At 38.3% G+C, this 20,257-nt stretch overlaps 1 protein-coding gene across 1 annotated transcript in view; it reads right to left on the bottom strand.

The window, feature by feature from the left end:
- Wdr78 (WD repeat domain 78) overlaps positions 1-20,257 on the bottom strand; it is a 68,065-nt gene that overhangs the window by 24,753 nt on the left and 23,055 nt on the right. Inside the window, exons 5-8 of the mRNA XM_028784523.1 lie at positions 15,953-16,109; positions 13,174-13,313; positions 7,784-7,916; positions 4,303-4,493 (exon numbers count right to left, since the gene is read on the bottom strand). Of these exons, the coding sequence (XP_028640356.1) occupies positions 4,303-4,493; positions 7,784-7,916; positions 13,174-13,313; positions 15,953-16,109 (621 nt within the window). The remainder of the gene's footprint in view (positions 1-4,302; positions 4,494-7,783; positions 7,917-13,173; positions 13,314-15,952; positions 16,110-20,257) is intronic.

Raw genomic sequence — 20,257 nt, 5'->3', positions numbered from 1 at the left:
CATTCCCACCAGCCACGAATGAGCTCTTGTCCCATATCTTCACCGGCATCTGCGATGGCCATGTGTCTGAGATCCAGATATTCTAATGGGAACGTTGGGGTACCTACTTCATGATTGTTTTAATTTGTAATTCCCCAGTGATGTGTTAAACTTCATTTGCTGTGTGATACTGTCCTTGGAGAGATCTCCGTATCTTTTACTGATTTTGAGTCACGACTTTGCTATGATAGACCAAGCAGTTTAAACCCCTTTTTGTTTTGTTTATTTTATTTTTATGGTTATGGGTGTTTTGCTTGCATCTGTGTTCGGGCACCACATGTATGCTTTGGACTGTTGGAAGCCAGAAGGCATCAGATCTGGCCTAGAGTTTCAGACAGTTGTGAGCTACCTTATAGGTGCTGGAAATCATTACAAACCTGGGCCCTTTGGAAAAGCAGCCATTGCTCTTAACCGCTGAGCCATCTCCAGCCTCAGACTTTGAATTCTTGATACTCTTACCTTAGCCTTCAGGGTGCTAGGACAGATGAGCACCACATCAGGCTTCTTCTCATTTTTAAGCCATGAGTGTGGGGTGTTGGTGGTTTCCTGCTGTTATTTTTAGACTAGGTCTCACATAGCCCAGTCTAGCATTGAACTCCTGACCCTCTTGCCTATACCTTGAGAGTACTGGGATTACAGGCACATGACACGATGCTCAGAAAGTTGATTTCTTACTGTTAAGTCCAAAGACAACTTTGTACATCTTTAGATAGCAATCACTTATCAGATATGCCTTCTGTGAATATTTTCTCCAGTGATTTGTCTTTTTTTATTCTCTCTGTGGTGTCTTTGCTAAAGAAGTCTTGCTTATCCATTACTTTTTGATACATTGTGTTTATAGGGAGTTTTACTCTTAACACTCAATGTTATTGTTTCACCTATGTTATTTTCTAGGAATTTTGCATTTTATATTGCAGTCTATAATCTATTTCAGTTTTTTTTTTTTTTTATGGATTCTAAGATCTGTGGCTAGATGTACTTTCTGGTATGTTGTAGCTTTGTTTTCTAAGAAGACTGTCTTTTTTTTCTGTTGTTATTGCCTTTTCCAAAGACCAGTAGACTCTTTAGCTCGGTATGTTTCTGAGATGTCTAGGTTGCTAATTCATCTGTTCATTGACCTTCTCACCGACATAACACTATCTTAAATACTGTAGTTGATATGAAGTTGTAAAGTCTCAATTTTTCAACTTTGTTCTATTCCTTCAACAATATACTGAATGTTCTGGGTTCCATGGTTCCTAGAATGCCTTGATCTCTTTCCATACCAGTACCATTCCCATGTGGTCCTTTTGTTCTTTTGACATTGCTGGTACTCAGTAGTTACAACTGCACACTACCTTCCTTTTACTAAATTCAAACACTGTATTCCTCCTTAAAATTGTTCTTTTGTATCTACCAAGTACTAAACACATAACACTGTCAGAAACAGTAAGATGGCTCAGAGGGTAAAGGCACTTGCCACCAAGCCAGGAAACCTAGGTTCATTCCCTGGACCGACATTGTAGGAGAGAGCTGACCCCATAAAGCTGTCCTCTGACCTTCACCTGTGTGCCTTGGCACACCTGACACACAGCGTGTCACATTATGTATACACACATACAAACACACACACACACAGAGAGAGAGAGAGAGAGAGAGAGAGAGAGAGAGAGAGAACTAAATTTTAATATATGCAAAAGACCTAGTTAAACACTAAATGAAAAGTACACAAATGCCAAAATGAACCACATGAATGAGTATTCAGTATTACTAGGATAATATTAAAAGGATTGCCATCTCTCCCTCTATGACTATCTCTCTGTGTCTCTGTCTCTCTGTCTCTCTCTATGTCTGTCTGTCTGTCTGTCTGTCTGTCTCTCTCTCTCTCTCTCTCTCTGTGTGTGTGTGTGTGTGTGTGTGTGTGTGTGTATGTACCAATGAGTTTAATTAAAGTTATTTACATGAGCAAGGGATTGTTTAGAGGAGTATGGTCAGCTTACCAGTAACTATATAAATGAAAATAATCTCTCTACCTCCCTAGCAACTATTATTTGCCTATAGATCTTCATGAAGGACGGAGACCTCATGACTCCTTCCTCCTTGTAACAGCAACTGCTATTTGGGAAAGTGAAAGTAATCAATGGGTGTAGGACAAGAGAGAGTAATATGATAAAAATATATGTACATTTATAAAATATAATAAAAGATGTTATGTATAACACATGCTAATACAACACTTTTAAAAAGTATTGCCAGTGTCAGGAATTAACATTTGGAGCAAATGGGACACTTATATACTATTTATGGGAGTGTAAGAAGTATAACTCTTTGGGAAAATATTTCACAGTTCCTAAAATGAAACTGAACACACATCTACCCAAAGACCCAGTGATAGCCATGTTCACAAAAGAAACTGAAACATATCTTCTAAAAGACTCTATAAACCTCAAGCTGAACACAACGCAGACCCATCGGCTGCTGAGCGGCCAAAGGAGGTCACATGCACTAGAGCCCTTCACCAAAAGAAAATTAACTATTTACATACACCAATCCAGCCAAAGCTCAACGTCAGGAATGTTGAATAAAAGAATCTAAACTCAGGTTTATTTTATTTTTTTTATTATTACATTTATTTTGTGCATGTGTGTATGCGTGCACATGTATATTGTGTGCATGGACATGTGTAGAAGCCAGATGACTTGCAAGAGTGAGTTTTCTCTACCATATGTGTCCTTGGGAATCAAACTCAGATTATTAGGCTTGGTGGCAAGTGTCTTTACCTGCTGAGTCATCTCACTGGCTCAAGAAATAATACTTATTATGTGAATGCACTTACATGATATACTACAACTAGGAAGTTAACTTGTGGTTACAGACAAAGACCACCATTGCCTAGTGGGTGGGTAATGTTTACATGCAACCAGCACAAGATAATCTTCGTGGTTCACAGATATATTTTCTACGCTGATAAGGGTATTAATTACATAACTTTATTAATTTTTTAAATATATTAAAAACATATTAAATATTTAATATATTTAAATATAGACATGCCACCTTCTTTAAATATTATCTCATTAAAGTATTTGTCCTGTTATTTTAATTACTAAACAAGTAATGTACTAACAGTTTATCTTTGTAAATTCCATTATTTATAATACTTTAGATTGTAATTATACAACTCTTTATATATACAGTAGAACAATATACATGATACAAATTTTTAAATAGCCACCTAAAATGAAAGAGGAACATAGTTTTAAAATATTATCCTAGCTTTCTCCAGGCAAAAAGTTTACAACCCTTTGCCACACATGTTACTTTGTAACCTAATTATTTTTATGTAACCACATAGAAGATTAACTTCTACTTGGGGACCAAGGAGAGTTCATGAAAATTGAGGCTACAACAGGAAAAGATAATACCAAGAAAGGAGTGGGCTGCTGAACAGATTTCAGTGCTTTATGAATTCCAAAGCCCCCTGAAACAATACAATGACACTTTCTGCCCAGACGGCAGACATAAGGAATAATACACTCTGAGATACGTGGCTTACCCTAAGCAATGGAAGGCTCTGCACATTTAGAGCGTTCAATGGCTGTGAGGAATTTGCATAAATCTGCAAGATAGGGTAAGAGAGTGGAAAGAACTAAACTTCAACTCAGATACCCCATTACATAACCTTTATAGGCTTCACTTTATCCATGTGCTGAAAGGATGAATTAATCTCTTTAAAAAAACAAAAAACCAAAAAAACCCACTCAGGGCCTGGAAGTATAGCTCAGAGGGAGAACATGTACAAGGTCCTGGGTTCCAGCTTTAGAAAGCCGGAAGACTAAAAACAAATCTGTAAGTAGCAAAACCAAAATATTCTGTGAACATATAATGGGGTTTGCAGCAGTGAGGGTGGGCTGAATATCCCTGTCATTTATATTAGGGAGTAGGCTCAAACAGCCAGAACCTGAAGACTCAATGGCAGTGTAAAAGAGGACCAAAGACGAGAAACACTATAAAAAAACAAGAGCCTAATGTGATGTAGGAACTAAGATAAAATGAGGATATAGATGCTTTGTAAGTCTTGCGTTGGAGGGACAACGCTTCTGTGGATTCCCTAGTCTGGACTCTAGGTCTACTCACCTTTCATAGGTAGTTAGCAAATGGTTAAACGTGTGCTTTAATAGGTGACAACTAGTGTGGAAATTACATTTAGAAATATTTAATAGTACAATTAAATTTTTAAAAATTATTTGAGCTTGTCTAAGCATGATTGCTTAAAAAACATACCTTTATAAACAGGGAGTTGACGGTAGGCTGCAAGCTTCGGCTGAAATACATTTTCCATTAAAACCCTTTCCATGTAAAATAAGTCTTGATGAAGCTTATCAGACTTTAATATTGCCTCTGAGTTGTCTTCTTCATCATCATGAACTCTAGCCAGAATTACGCTTTCTATGTCCATTAGAGAACTACTTTCACTGTCTGTAAATATAAATACAACTCACTTACAAAAGAGCCAAGTAGTAGTAGGTGGTTCATAGAGTTTAAAGATTTTTTTAAATTATATTTTATAATTTCTGTCTTTCATTTTCAACACCTTCAATAGCGTTTATTAAATCTTATATGCACAAAGAAAGCACAATGCAAACATAAAACTCATGGAACTATTATCCATCAAAAAATATATTTTCCCCCTGAGGATAAGCAGTAATAATCTTGAGGTTATATGTACACATTAGCCTATTTTCTGTTGATTTACCAGAAAAGTACAACTTAAGGGACTGGCAAGATATCCCAGTTGGTGAAGTTCTTGCCTTGCAAGTGTTCGGACCTGAGTTCAATGACCAGAACCTCTGTAGAAAGCTGGATACAGTAGCTGCAATTCTAGCACTAGAGAGACAGAGACAGGCAGACTGCCAGAACTCACTGGCTAGCCAGCCTAAACTAGTGGTTCAGCCCCAGGGCCTAATGGGAGATTCTACCCCAAAAAACAAGGTGGACAGTGTCTGTGGAGGAATGATATCAGAGGTTATCCTTGGATTTCTACACACATGCATCCACATGTACATGGATGCTCAAAAACACACTCATGTCCTTGAACATTTGTGTACACAGACCAAGAAATTAAATAAAATTACTGCTATTAGGTAATTTATAAAGACAAAAAATGTATTTCTTACAGTTATAAAGGCTGGAAGGATCAAAGCCAAGAAGCTACAGCTGGGGGTGGGGGGCAGGGCTTCTGCTGTCCCTTACATGATGGAAAGCGTGACATGGACAGAAATGTGAAGCATGAAACCTTAGTCGATTTCTCTTATAAAAGCAGCGATTTGAAATGGGGTCCTATTCTCACAACGCCCTCTAACTCCACTTTCCCCAAAGCTCGCTTGTAGATACCATGAACACAGTAGAGCAAAGGCTCAGTGGCTAAAGGTGCATACTGCTTTTATAGAAGACCAAATTCAGTTCTAGCTCCCACAGCCGGCAGCTCATAACTGCCTGTGACTCCATCTGGAGGGCATCAGACATCCTCTTCCGGACTCCTACACCACCATATTCTATCTGCATAGACCTCACTACATACATACGCATACTTTAAAATAAAAATAATTTTTAAGTCAAGGAGAATATACTCTGAATAAAAATAATGAAGAGAGTCTCGGGGACCTGTGAGAGAATCATGCTCGGGTGAGCAACATATCCAAGTGGGGGAAATTGTCACTGGAAAAGGCACCTGAAAACAGTGGTTGAAAAGACACGTAACTTAGCAAAGAACAGAGTGAAGAAAATGAATGAGCCTTGAAGAAGAAGGCTCTAAAGCTACCCACCAAAGACTTAGCATAGATAGACAACTGAAAACAGGAGGCACATACGCATGTATACATGTACATATGTATATGCATATGCATATATCCACCAAAGACCATAGATATACTACTGAAAACAGGAGACACATATGTATATATACATATGCATATGCAAGATGCACATACACATATAAATAGACATGGACATATATCCAGGAAGATAAAAAAACTATTGAAAGCAGTGAAGGGAGGGAAAGATATTTATAAAAAAAATATTTGAATATTGACACACTTTTCATTACAAACAGGAGATGCTAGAACTTTCCTATGTTCTTTGAATGCTGAATGAAAAGAACTGTTCACCCAGAAGTCTGTATTGAAAATATCCAGTAAAAATTAGGAGAAACTGAGGCTTTGTTAGTAAAGTGCATGTTGCAAGCTTGAGGATTTGAGCTCAAGGGGGAAAACCTGGGTACAGGTGGCGCCTGGTGGCGCATGCTTCAAATCCCTATACTGGGGACACAGAGGCAGGAGGATCTTTGAGGCCAGCCTGGTCAATATAGTGAGTTCCAGGCTAGCCAGGGTTACAAGGTGAGACCTTGTCTAAAGGAAGCAACAGCAGCAGCAGCAGCAGCAGCAGCAGCAGCAGCAGCAGCAAGAGCTAGTGATTCTCACACCTAATTCAGGATGAATGTGTACCTGAAGCTTACTGGCAAGCCAGGGTAGCCAAATTGTTGAATCCAAAACCATTTTAAAAAAAAACAAAAGTCTTCAAAAAAAAAAAAAAAGGAAAGCAACTGAAGAATGAGCACTTCCGCTGCCCTTTGACTTCTACATGTATATAGGAGCATTCACACTCACATCTGAGCATACACAATACACAGATAGACACAAAGTGTGTAAAGCAAACATACTTTATTTCTTATGATACTTATAATTGAAGAGTTACACTGCCTTATGCAGTTCCAAACACCTAAATGACCTTGATATCTAGAAGAGATATACAAGGCAATCATAAAGAAGGGATGGAGCGCTGGCAGTCGCTCATGCCTACAATCCCAGGGCTCAGGAGGAAGACGACAGCAAGTTCCAGGCCAGCCTCATATACCTCACACACTCAAGGCAAGCTACAGTACAACAAAATCTTGCTTCAAAAACCCAAAAGTTGAAAGACAGAGAGGTAAGCTTTACTTGAACTAGTAGTTGACATCAGTGGACTTTGGAAACTCATGTCTATATAATGCAATACACCAATAAGTAACTAACTGAACAGATACACAAATATCAACTGAAGAACAGACACACACATACCTAAGTTAAAAGGAGACTAGAAAAGGATTAATTCGCAAGAAGTCAGTTTAAAAACCATAAAAGTGAAACAAAAACAGAAAGCAAATAATGGAAGACTTAATGTCCTAAACATGCAAATTCAGAGGCACCCAGGCCTAGCACTTGGCAGCAAACAAGACTATCTCAAATGGGGTAGAAACGGAATAGCCATACCCAAGTTTGTCCTCTGACATCCATTTATACTGGTGTAGTGCACACATACATAAACTTGAACACTCACACAATACACAAACCTGTACACATACATTAACATGAAAAAAGTAGAGAGCGAAAGCAAAGATGCACTAGAGTAAAACTTGAAAAGGAGACTGGATGTGGTGGTGAATACCTTTAATCCCAGCACTCAGTCCGAGTGAGAGGACCTCTGAATTCACGGCCAGTTGATTCTAGGCCCTGTCTCAAACAACAACAAACTCCAGACAGGCAGCCAAGAAAAAGCAAACATAAAACTTAATTTCCCACTCAGAATCCCACTCCAGGACACTGCGAATGTAAAAGCTGAATCCCTGAGTGAAGTACTTTTTGTGTTCTGAGGATAAGAATGTGAGGTGCCCTGCAAGGACATCCTGCAAACCCGAGAATGAACGCAGTCTGGCTTTTGCCCATGGTACTTTCCTTGTATTTTTGGGTCCCGGTCTCTAGGAAGCAAACTTGCTTTACTTGAATATGTAGATCGTTTTGCTCCTAGCAAAACTTCTGGTACGTTGAAAGAGTCATACAAATCCCAGGTAGTGGCCACTACACCTAAACATACAGAAAAGGTAAAAGGATTTTAAAGCAAATTCTAATATTACAGCCTTGTATATAACTGGTCATAGAAAAATAGAAAATGAGTTTCTATTAAAAACGTGTTAATTTTAACAGCACTAGAAGGAAAATAACAAAGAAATATTTCATAGAGATATCTCAGGAGACCCCAAGTTGCCCTGCAACTACAGGTGCTGTCCTGTTTTTGGGGCAGCCCCATGTTACCCTCACTCTCCCTTGTTCCTCCCTCCTTCCTACCCAGGCCCAGGAAGAATCATCAGCCTGTCACTGCAGGACTGTCATGGGATAACACCAGACAATATCTTTGCTAGTGGTTAACATACAACTTGTATTTTACAGATCTGCTTGTGAAAAGCATCTCATTCCTTTTTACTCAGTAGAGTTCCCTAAACAACTATTTACATAAAAAATGTATCTGTCGGGACAATGACATTGTCAAAAACCTAACTAAATTTATTCAAATCATCAAATATGGCAATGGTGGCCAAATATAAACTGGAAATGTCATTGATCTTCAAATACTAACTTCAAAAGCCCCTAGCCACACCCCCTGCTATTGATTTTTGTAGCAATATTATCATCCTTGGGAATGTCCCTGCTACTGCTGACCCTATTAAGATTTCAGTTAGAGAATGATGTGGAGTTTCGTTTTAAGAATGATGTTTTAATAAGGAACTGTTTCCTTAAAAATAGAAATGAAATTGAGCCTTGTAAATATAGTCACATCCCTAGTAAACCACTCAATAGAAAGCCAAGGTACTCAGCAAAAAGGAGGAGGGAGAGGAGGTGGAAGAGGAAGATAATGGGGAAGACGAGGAAGAAAGGAGGAAGAAGGATAGGAAGAGGAGGAGGGGAGGAGGAAGGGAGAGGGAGATTAGAGGTGGAGGAGGTAGTTCTTTGGTATCTAATGATTGTTTTCAATGAATAAGAATATTAAATTTTACAATAAGATAGATAGCTAATAACTTAGTTGCTTTTCCAAAATTGTGTAAAAACTTATCTATTTTGACTAATTGATAAGGATATAATCTTTAAAAATTAAATTATCTGTATCTTTCTACCATTTAACGGAAATTTTAGTAAGTTCGGCACAGGGATACGTGGTTACATGTTACTAATAATTGATGCTGACCACTACTTTTAGTGTAAGCCATATCATATTTATCACGTGACTAAGCTTAACCCACAGAGCTGCATATAGCAAATATATTCAGGTCTTGGTTTAGTATTGAGATAGGGTCTCATGTAGCCTAGGCTAGCCTCAAATTAGTTATGTGGTCAAAGGTAATTTTGATTTCTTGGTCCTCTTACCTTCACCTTCCCAGTGCTAGAATCGTCATGCCAAATGTGGGTTGTTTTTAATGTGTACATGTTAATGTGATATGTGTGCATGTTAATGTGTGTGGACAAACTCAGATGTTCCAAAGAACAATATCAAGCACCTTTAAGAAAGGTCCTCTCATGCATCTAGAATTCACCAGTAAGATTAGCCTGACGCAGTGAGCCCCAGAGACCCTCCTGTCTCAGCTGGATTCACAAGCATGCTACCACCATGCCTGGAATTTGTGCATGGGTTTATAAGGATCAAAAAGTCAGATCTTATGTGTGCAAGGTACTTCATCAAGTGTGCTGTCTCCCCAGCCCTTCAGGTTTTGTGTATCCATTATACCTCAATATAGCTATTGTCAAACAAAATGTATAAGCTCTAGTGTCATGCTAAAGATGAAGTAACAGCTGGGCAGTGGTGGCGCATGCCTTTAATCCCAGCACTTGGGAGGCAGAGGCAGGCAGATTTCTAAGTTTGAGGCCAGCCTGGTCTACAGAGTCAGTTCCAGGACAGCCAGGGCTACACAGAGAAACCCTATCTCGAAAAACCAAAAAAAAAAAAAAAAAAATGAAGTAACAGATCATGATCCTGACTTTTTTTATAAGCCATTTTTTAAAAAAATTATTTAATTTCTTTTAGAAACTACTTCAAATCACATTCCTCCTAACTTCAGTATTCCTGGGCCTTGTGGGTATCCAAAATAAGTGGGTTGTGATGTGAGGGTATCTAAGCAATTAGGAGTATTTCCTTTCTTACCCTGACTGTGAATACATGGGCTATATATTCCTTGCTTACATCACATGAATGTATACACATTACTGATCTTCTGCTAAGACATAATTCACAATAAAGTTTTTTTATTTGACTATGGAAAAATTTAAATTATATAATTTAAAAATTGTATGGTTTTGTGGATCAAAAAGAGCATTCTGGTTTTAGATAAAATAATAAAAGAGATGCAGAAATGAGAGAAAGGGGATCAAAATACTATTCAGACTACCGATGAAGTGTATTGAGAAATAAAGTTTTGAATCTGTGGCCAAACAGATTTGCTCATTCTCCCCTTCTGAGTACAATGTATATAATATATGTGTGTTACTGGTCCATCTGGGGAAGTGGAGGCCTCCCTCTACTGTAGGGGTGAGATCAAAATGTATACTTTCTGAAACTGGGCACACCCAACAACATATCCCCAAACCACTAAGCAATATTCTCAACCTTTCCTTCCAAACAAGTCCCTTCTTTTTTCCCTGGAAAAGAGGCCACAAAGTGTAATTTGACTGAAGTTCCTTTACTGTATGTGATTAAGGGGTAGTTCAGAGCATCCTCCAATTATAATGTACTAGAGATAGGCTCAAGAATTACATGAAGAATGCTAAAGGCAGATGGAATTGCTGCGGCACACCTACAGTCCGAACCTTCCAAAGGCAGAGGCAGGAGAATTCTAAGATAGAGACTACCCAGTACTATATAACAAGCTTCAGGACAGCTTGGGCTACACAAGAAATTCAAGAACAGCTTAGACTACATAGCAAGGCTCTTTCTCAAATTAAAAAAAAAAAGTCAAATAGCAGAATACTGGTAGTGAGTGTGGTGGGTTTTCCCTTTAGTCTGTTAGTATGGTCTGTTACATTGACATGTTATCATTGAGCCACGTGCATAAATGTCACTTGATCACAATCTACAATTCCATATCATACAGAGCTGGATTGAGCTTGTTAGTATGGGAGGCTTTTTACATTTATAATCATAAGGAATATTGATATAGTTTATTATATTGTGATATATTTACGGGTTTGCTATCAGAGAAATTATCTCATAAGTATGAAAATATTCTCTTTAATTTTGCAGAGGGTTTTTTTGAAGGGAGGACAGAGAATTGAAGCCCTTTATAAATAACTGTTAGAATTTGCCAGAGTAACTCTTTGGTCCTGGTGTTCTCGCTGATGGGAGATTAGGATTGCAATCTCTTATTGTAGATCTATTCAGATTTTCTATTTATCCTCGAGTCAGATTAGGCCATCTGTGTATGTTCAAGGATTCATCCATTTCGTTCTGCTGTCTAACATTCTGGCTTACAATAGCTTGTAGTCGTCTATTGTTGCTTGAGGATCCCAATGCTCTCAGCTTGGTTTGCGCATCCATCTCGCTAGCCTGCCCATTATTGGAAGAGGCATACTAAACCATTATTGTGGGACAAATTCTCTCCTCAACTGCATCCTCTCTTGATTCTTATGTTGTTCATAACTGTTATCGTCTCCGTATGGACTGAGCCATCGATCAGTACACACTGTGCTTTGTTACATATCACAATTTCTGAGTCCTCTTCTGACTAGTACAGTCACCTCAGGTTTTGTTTTTTTTTAGTGATCATTCTCACAGTTTTGTGCATAGTTAGCCATTCCGTCAAGTCTCTTACGAAGAGTGAACATTTGAACTATCTTTGTTTGCTTTTAATTAAGTTGGCCAATATCTACAATCAACAATCAACAGCATATTTAATGTATATTTAAGATAATTACTGATGTGGAATTGTTGGTTTATAAAAAACATTTTGACATTTGTATTCTCTCTACCTTCTTTCTCCATTTTTCAGTCACTATTCTGTGTTTAATAGATCTTCTGGTATTCTCATTTTTATTCCATTCTTACGTTCCTTTCTCTATAACTTTTAGGGTTTTCCACTGTTTTTTTTTGTGGATACCTTTTATAGATTACAATGACTTTTGAAAATTAAAGCTATTGTTGGTTAATTATACTTTTCTTCAGTAGCATATTAAAACTTTCCTCCTTATACAATTCTCTCTCACTACTGTGGTTTTTTTAAATTCTGCTCTACACAGTAAGCTCAATAACAACCTAAGTATTGCTTTGTAAATCTCTTTAATTTTTTTTAATATTTATTCTTTTATGTGTATAAGTGTTCTGTCTGTATATATCTATGTGTACCACATACATGCAGTACCCACCGAGGCCAAAAGAAGGCATTGGAGCCCTGGGTGGGAATTACAGATGCTCGTGAGCCACTGTGAGGCTGCTGGCAATTCAACCCAAATACTCTGGAAAAGCATCCAGCGCTCTTGACCACTGTGGCGTCTCTCTAGCCCCTGTGTATCTATCACTTTAATCTGTACTGCAAAACAGGCAACTGGGAACAAAGTGACTGTTTTCAGCATTTGCCTACATGTCACTTTTACTGCTATCCATCCCCCCCCCCCCGGCTTACGATTACTGTCTACTGTCCTTCTGTTTCTACATAAAGATTCTCTTCACCATTTGTTTAAAGCACTTCTGCCATCAATAAACTCCCTTAGCTTTTGCATATTCAGAAGTATCTTAATTCCTCCATTTCTAAAGGATTTGATGTTCTAACTTGACAGCGCTTTTTTGCTTCAGCCCTTTAAATGTCACTGTGCTTACCCTCCATGGTTTCTAATCCAACTCTGAGTGATAAGAGTTAGACCATGTGTGTGATGGATCACTTTTCTGTTGTGACTTTCCAGACTCACCCTCTGTCTGATGACTGTGGATTTGTGTCTTTGCGTGGATCTCTTCTTGTGACTATTCTTCTCAGATCAGACCCTTACTGATTTTAGGGAGACTTGACTTAGTATGTGTTCAACTATTCTTTGTGCCCTTTTTTAGAATCTCTCTACAATATAATTGAAGAATATAGACTCTGATATGGGGCAAATATAAATCAGACTGGACAATTATGTTACTCAAATACTCTATAGCATTGTTTCTTGTTAACTTAGCAAATTCTGAAAGTTATAAACTATTGTAACTTATCTGGACAAATCAATTTCCATTTTTTATTCATATAGTTTAACATGTGTTGGCTGACAGACTCACAGAACATATATTCAAATATAACAGTTTACCAACAAGAATAAAGGATGTTACCTTTCTCTTCCATTATGATTTTCTCACACTGAACCTCTTTATTCTTTGGTGCTCCATTAAATGTCTGCATCATCCTTTCTGTATACAAGTCATTGCCTAATCTATTCCTACAAAGGGTTTCATAGTTCTTATTTTTCTCTCTGTAAAAAAACAAAAAATAAAAAATAAATACAAATTACTATGAACAGATATGGTCTTTCTACATTACTTGTCCTCAAAGCATTTCCATGAACACAGAGCGTAACAAAATAAGAAGTGAGCTTGAGAAACTCCTTAAGAAAAGATTTTATCATGTTACCAGCAAAGGGCTACTGCATGCTGTGCTTCCCAAGGCTCATACTACTTTTATTGTTCACCAGTAACATGCTAACACTTTGTTTAGTCAATTTATGAATTTTAATAGGGACATCTAAAGCTACAAATTCTTTCAAAGGTTACTTTTGTAGCATTGCATGCATGCTGTTTTCATAACTGGTTAGTTCCGAGTATTTTTAAAAATGTATTTTGTTGTTTGGTTGAAATTCACATTTCTAAGACAAGTTCACAACCCCAAAACACTGATGTGAGATGAGTCACATCGATGGTCGAAGGTTTTAGGCTGTCGACGATAACTCAAGCAGTGTACCATATCTTCTGAAGAACAGCAGGTAGATCATAATTCAAGGCAGTGTACCGTATAGACCATGACATGTTTCAAAGCACAGGCCAAGAAGATTTTGTACTTTTCCACCACCTGGCCCCTCTTACCCCCTCCCCTTGTAAAACATGCTATAAAAAAGCATTTCATGTTCAAAAAAATAAATAAATAAATTATTTAAAAAAAAAAGAAATTCACATTTCTATTGTTTGGTTGGCTTTGTTTGTTTTGTTTGTTTGTTTGTTGAGATGGGCTTTCTCTCTGTGTAACTATCACTGGCTGTCGTGGATTTGCTTGGTAGACTAGGCTGGTCTCAAACTCACAGAGCTCCACCTGCCTCTGCTTCCTGAGTGTTGGGACTAAAAGTGTGTGCCACCATGCCCAGTTTAAAGTCACATTTTAATTTCATTAATCTAGGAAATTATTGCTGCACTTCCAGTATGTATGTGAACATCTTACTTGGGACTTTTAATTTTTCATTTCAGTGTGGTCAAACAATTTAATGAAATTCTACCTTGAAGTTTTAATTTAAAATGATTACACCTCCCTTTCATTATGAAATGACTGTTCCCTAAAGAAATTTTCTGCTTTTTCTAAAGGTTCTGCATCTTTTTTCCTAATTTTCTTCTACTTAAAATATCTTCTTTTGGGGTATAGAGATGGCTCAGTATTTAAGAGTCCTTGTAGTTCTTTCAGAAGGCCCCAAGTTTGCTTCCCAGCATTCATATCTAGAAGTTCAGAACCATATGCAACTCCAGCTCCAGAAAATGCGAAGCCCTCTTCTGGCCACTTCCTAGCACACATCTCTCTCCCTTCTCTCCCTCCCTCTTTCTTTCTCTCTCTCTCTCTCTCTCTCTCTCTCTCTCCCTCTCTCTCTCTCTTTCTCTCTCTCTCTCATAAACACACACACACACACACACACATCTTTTAAAATCCCTTTTCTCTTTACATTTGGTTTGCAGGAATGTCTGTACAAAAAAACTGAGGATATTTCTTCTTATTTTTTCTTCTGTAGAAAAGTCTCTGTTCATAGCTCAGGAAAGCCTCTCCTCCCCCAACCTCCTATGAACCAGTCCTTGGTGATCTATTGCATGTCTGAAACACTCACATGTTAGACCACTATTTTATAATCCACTGTTTTACATTTTATTTTGTGTAATTATTCAGACCTATTTTTTTCAGTCATTTAAACTTTACTCAGTTATGTTTAAGCTAATGCTTGCTTTTTGACAATTGCATAAAGTTCTTATCAAAATGTGTCATTATGAGCTTCTTAATGTAAATGTTTTAACTGTCTTATTTGCTGTGTTTCATAACTATTTCGCATTTTGTATCTAATCATGCCATATCTCTAACATTCTCAAAGTCTGAATTTAGGATGCTGTTTGTCTTTTAATAATGACTTGTCTCTATTGATTTGGTATATTTTATCAAATCCAATCTGAGGGAATTTTTAAAATGCATTTATTATCATTGTATGTATGGCAGTAATGTCTGCTGTATGCTCATCTGTGCATGGGTGCTTGTATACGAAGGCCAGAGGAAAATATCAGCAGTCCTATTCTAACTCTGTTCATCCCTTGGGATAAGATCCCACTGACCGTGAAAATGGCCCAGTAGGAAGCAAATCCCAACAAACCCTCTGTCTTCACCTCCTCCCACGCCAGCCACACAGGTTTCTTAGGTGGGCACTTAGGATTCTAACTTAGGGCCTGATACTTTGGATATGTGCATAGGGTGTTTTTATTAAATCACAAGAAAGAATATATCCTCTGACTCAAACATTTATTCTTTGTGGTGAGAACAGAATCCTCTTTTCTAGCTATGCTGTAACACTTAGCATTAGCTATGGTCACACTGCAGTAAGAGGGCACAAGGACTAGGTCTTGCCCACTATAATTTTGTACCTGCTGACCACTGCCCTTAAGAAGTTTACATAATTACACAGGCTATACTAAAGATAGGGGCTTTTCCCATAGAAAAATGTCCGGTGATGTAAATACTGTCCATATAAGATCACAGGGTATGTATATAATTTCAAGGAGATTTCTAGAAATCTCCAAGGCTCTTCAAAAGAACATGAACTCCTTATTCAGCATCCAAGTTACACAAAAGTGACACAGACAACTGAGTTATACATACGTTATTTTCTCAGCTTCTTCAGATTCTGTTGAGAACATGACTGTTGGTAGGTCAAAAAATCTTAGTGTTTCTGACTCAGTGAGAATGATTTCTATATTCTTCTCCAGCTCTTCCTTTGTTATAGCTGTCTCAGCTGTGGCCCTCATAACTCGTACATCTAAAATATACAACATTACAAGATCATCCTGGAGCTCCCAATGTGCACACTTCCTAGTCACTAAAACATGGTGATGACTCACACACAGCAAGTGTCTATTTAATCTCTGTGAGAGCAGCTGGAATAGCCCGTAGCACTCTGCTTTGCTGCTACAGGTATCAATGGCAGCCCCCAAGGACAACCCTGTTACTATTAGGTTACTTTATTTTATTCTATTGATTTATAGTCCACCTCTAATCAACTTCCCCACAGAAGACTCTTCATTAGATCTAGGTGACTACAAGTGTAAAATGACTCAACTTTCACATAGATAAATATGTTGCAAAGGATGGGCCAGACTGGTTAGAATAGTGAGAGGCCCAATGGCCTAGGAGAATGCTACTAAAGTTGGAATTTCAGAGCTGAGAGAGTTTGGAATGTGTTACAGGTAAGAAACAACCAGGATGTGGCATATAGGTCAGAGTGCAGGAATTTGGGGGTTGTTTTGAAATAAGTCCTCATTATGTAGTCCAGGCTGGACCCAAACTTGCAAGCCTTCTGTCTTTACCTCCAGTGTACTGGCATTACAGGCATGAACGTAATCTAGGCTTCACTGTATTTTTCTTTAAAAGGGGGGAGTAAGCCTGGTTGTGTAAGACTGCAATGGGTAAAAAAATGACTTGCTTTAAGACAATAAAGCAAGAATATAACACTTCCCAGAGACAAAGAGTCAGTCTTCTCTTAAGGCTCAGGACCTTAGTAAAACAACTTCCTAAAAATCTTTTTTTTTTAAATCACAAATATCCTTTAACAAACACAGCAAACATATATATATATATACACATTTATTAGCATTTAATGTATACAGATGAGTGTGTGCTACTATATGTTGGTACAGAAACTGTGGCAATGTTCATACTACAATTCTAAAGGAAGACTGTCTAGAATAGGGTCTACTTTGTAGCTACAATGATATAAAATAAAGGTCAGGAAAGAGGAAGTGTCTAAGGGTAGTTCTTAATGGTTAACTCTTAAAAAACATTGTTTGTGCAATAGATTTTAAAATAAAGACAAGATTTTAAATAAGCAAATCTGGCTAAGATAGGATAAGCAAAAAGAAGTAAATCAATTATCCACATGGAGAGTTTTGAGGTACTTTTGAGAAAATATGAAGCAGGCATGAGCCATCCAAAGGTCTACAGGAACATAGCTATACTCTGAGACTGCAAAGGCAAACAAACCAGGCTCTTGGTTCTCTGATCACTCTTTTATACCATCACAGGTTGGCTAGTGACTCAGCTATACATAAAGTAGCATTGTAGCATATACGCAGTTCTAAATATAACCTTACATGAAATGTGGCACACATAGAATCAAATATGTTGCCAGTCAAGTATTAAGAGTTAGGGAAAAGCAAGTCTTACTAATCATCTTAATGGCAGAGGAACACTATCCAGACAAAGCCATAGACGAGCAATCAGCTCAGGCTTATCACTTCCTGAACATTACTTGAATTTGATACTTACTAAGAAACTAATTCCAGCAGCAGTATGTGCCTATGCAATGTATTTCATGCATCACGATTACCAGCTCCACACTAGCCTTCCAGTAGATGGAGACTACATTTGCATCTTTACCTAGAAACCCATCAGTGTGCTTTTGCTTCTAGTGATGGAGGAAGCACATCCTTCTCCACCTCTGGTGTTCCTCAAGTGATCTCCAGCTGTGTACAGTCATCACAGCTCCCATTTATATCTTCCCTCAGGAAGCCCTTTGACAAGAATACAAAAGGCTTTGTGGTGGTCTACATTTAATAAATGGGTAAGTCGGTGAACTTTGGGGCTTCAATAGCACTTTTATTCATAATGTAGCATTCTGGTTTCAATATGTGTTTTTCAATGAATTCAGAGGTGGGTAGGGAAAAATACATATTATTTGGTCACATTAAGAGACCTCAGTAAAGAACGATCCATGAAGCCTCCCTTAAGTTGTTGTTTAGCTACAATGGGCCCAGTGCAATTGCAATCAGACTGAGCTACAAAACAGTGGCTCTATCACCTCACAAATTCATTATGTGCTAGCCACAGGCACTTTATGAGATCATGTAAAAGTACCCACTATGCATTATTCTCTGCACTGAGCAAATGATGATCTGTGCCGAATGCTGTCACTCAAATGAAGCTCCAAGCATTTCCAAGGCTCGAAAAAAGTGTGTGCATCAGAAGACCCAGAGGACTGTGAAAGACTTCAACGTAGCTTAGGATAATGTATTCATTTTAGAATAGCTCAAGGTGTAGAAAACTTGTTAAGAATATTAGTTTGTGTACAGCCTGCACTCAGTGGTCCCCATTGTAAAACACTCCTTGGCTGTCAGTACCTAGTGCACCAAATAAACTCATAGTGACACTCCATCATCTAGAGCCCACTGTTTATTCCAGTCTGCTTCATTTTTAATGTCACTGAGGAGTATTGGTATTAATTCTTCTTTTAAATTCACACACAGTCAAAATTTCTGACCCAGAACTGTTCCAGTCTAAAAGAATTGCAGGGACAAAAATTGAGAAGAGATGGAGGGAAAGGAGGTCCAATGACTGGCCAACTTGGGATCCATCTTATGGGAGGGCACCAAGGCCTGACACTATTACTGATGCTATGGGAGCCTGGCATGGCTGTCCTCTGAGAGGCCCTACCAGCACCTGACAGAGACAGAAGCAGATACTTAGAACTAACCATTGAACTGAAGTTGGGGCCCCTATGGTTGAATTAGGGGAAGGATTGAAGAAGCTGAAGGGGACAGCAACCCCATAGGAAGACCAGCAGTCTCAACTTACCCAGATCCCAGGCAGCTCCCAGAGACTGAGCCACCAACCAGTAGCATACAGGGGCCAGTCTGAGGCCCCTGGCACAAATATAGCAGAGGTCTGCCTGGTCAGGATTTAGTGGCAGAAGATGCACTTAATCCTCCAGAGACTTGAGGCCCTAGGAAAGGGGGCAGTCTAGGGGAAGCACCCTCTTGGAGGCAAGGGAGGGTGGAGGAATAAGATAATGAACTGTGGGAGGGGGGAACAAGAGGGGGAGTAATGATGGAAATGTAAATACATAAATAAAAATTGAAAAAAACCCTCATAATTCATTCCAAAATATCTGCCAAAACATCACATTTGATTATCTTGTTCCAGAGGTTTTCCTAGACCTTGGCTGTTTCCTGTGTTAGAAGGCTAAGGAGTATTGATCATGCATTTTGTAGAACATTTCCATTTAGGAATGTCTGAAGTGGGACATGGGTTTCCAGGAAGAAGTAAAGGAGTAAAGTCTCATCTTATGGCACCATCAAAGCTCTCAACATGACTGACATCATTCATTACCTCTTAGCTGAAATGTTCCTGTTTCATACACTGTAGTCTGGAGAAAGCCACAGTGCAAAACCTCATTTATGAGGACAGGAAGCTACATCTTGAGGGACAAATACCTACCTAAGTATTAAGAACTCTTCTCTACAGGAGTATACTCTTAGATATTTTATTAAATATCTAAGAATATCTAAGAATAGGCTCACAAATATTGTTACTATGAGTCAACCCAGCACTATACTTTTTGTGGTTGAAGTTGTCTACCTTTGAGAACACAAACGGCTGTTTTGTCTGTGACATTCTTTTTTGTTTTCTTTCCTTTTCTTTCCTTTTTTTTCCTTTGATGGTAGGGAGGGTGAATTTTTTGTTCAATAACTTTTTTACTTCCTTGCTGCTCATCTGATATGTATGCCCAAGACTCAGAAATCAGTTATTTCCTGACAGCTCTTAATTTCTTTTATTACATGCAAAACTAAGAGTGAACCGCTCAGATATTTCATTAATGGACCCTTATTTATTGAGAGAGTATGATTACTTGGCAATTGAAGTTCAAAAAATGGCGGGGGGACTAGAAAGATGCTCAGTGTTTAGGAACACTTGCAGACAAGCTGAGGTGCAGTGTCTGGCTGTCTGGCACTGGCATGGAGACTCCTGCCAGTCTGTAGCTCTAGGTCCAGGCACTGCACACACAGAGCACACAGACATTCATGCAGGCAAAACACCCATACACATAAATACTTAAAAAGAATGATAATGATTTCCAAGTATCAACTTGTGTCTACATGTTCAGGTAAATACACACACACACACACACACACA

Source organism: Grammomys surdaster, unplaced genomic scaffold, assembly GCF_004785775.1.
Source record: "Grammomys surdaster isolate TR1022 unplaced genomic scaffold, NIH_TR_1.0 100, whole genome shotgun sequence".
Lineage (NCBI taxonomy): Eukaryota > Metazoa > Chordata > Mammalia > Rodentia > Muridae > Grammomys > Grammomys surdaster.
The sequence above is the reverse complement of the archived record's forward strand: the minus strand, read 5'-3'. Positions and strand labels throughout refer to the sequence as shown.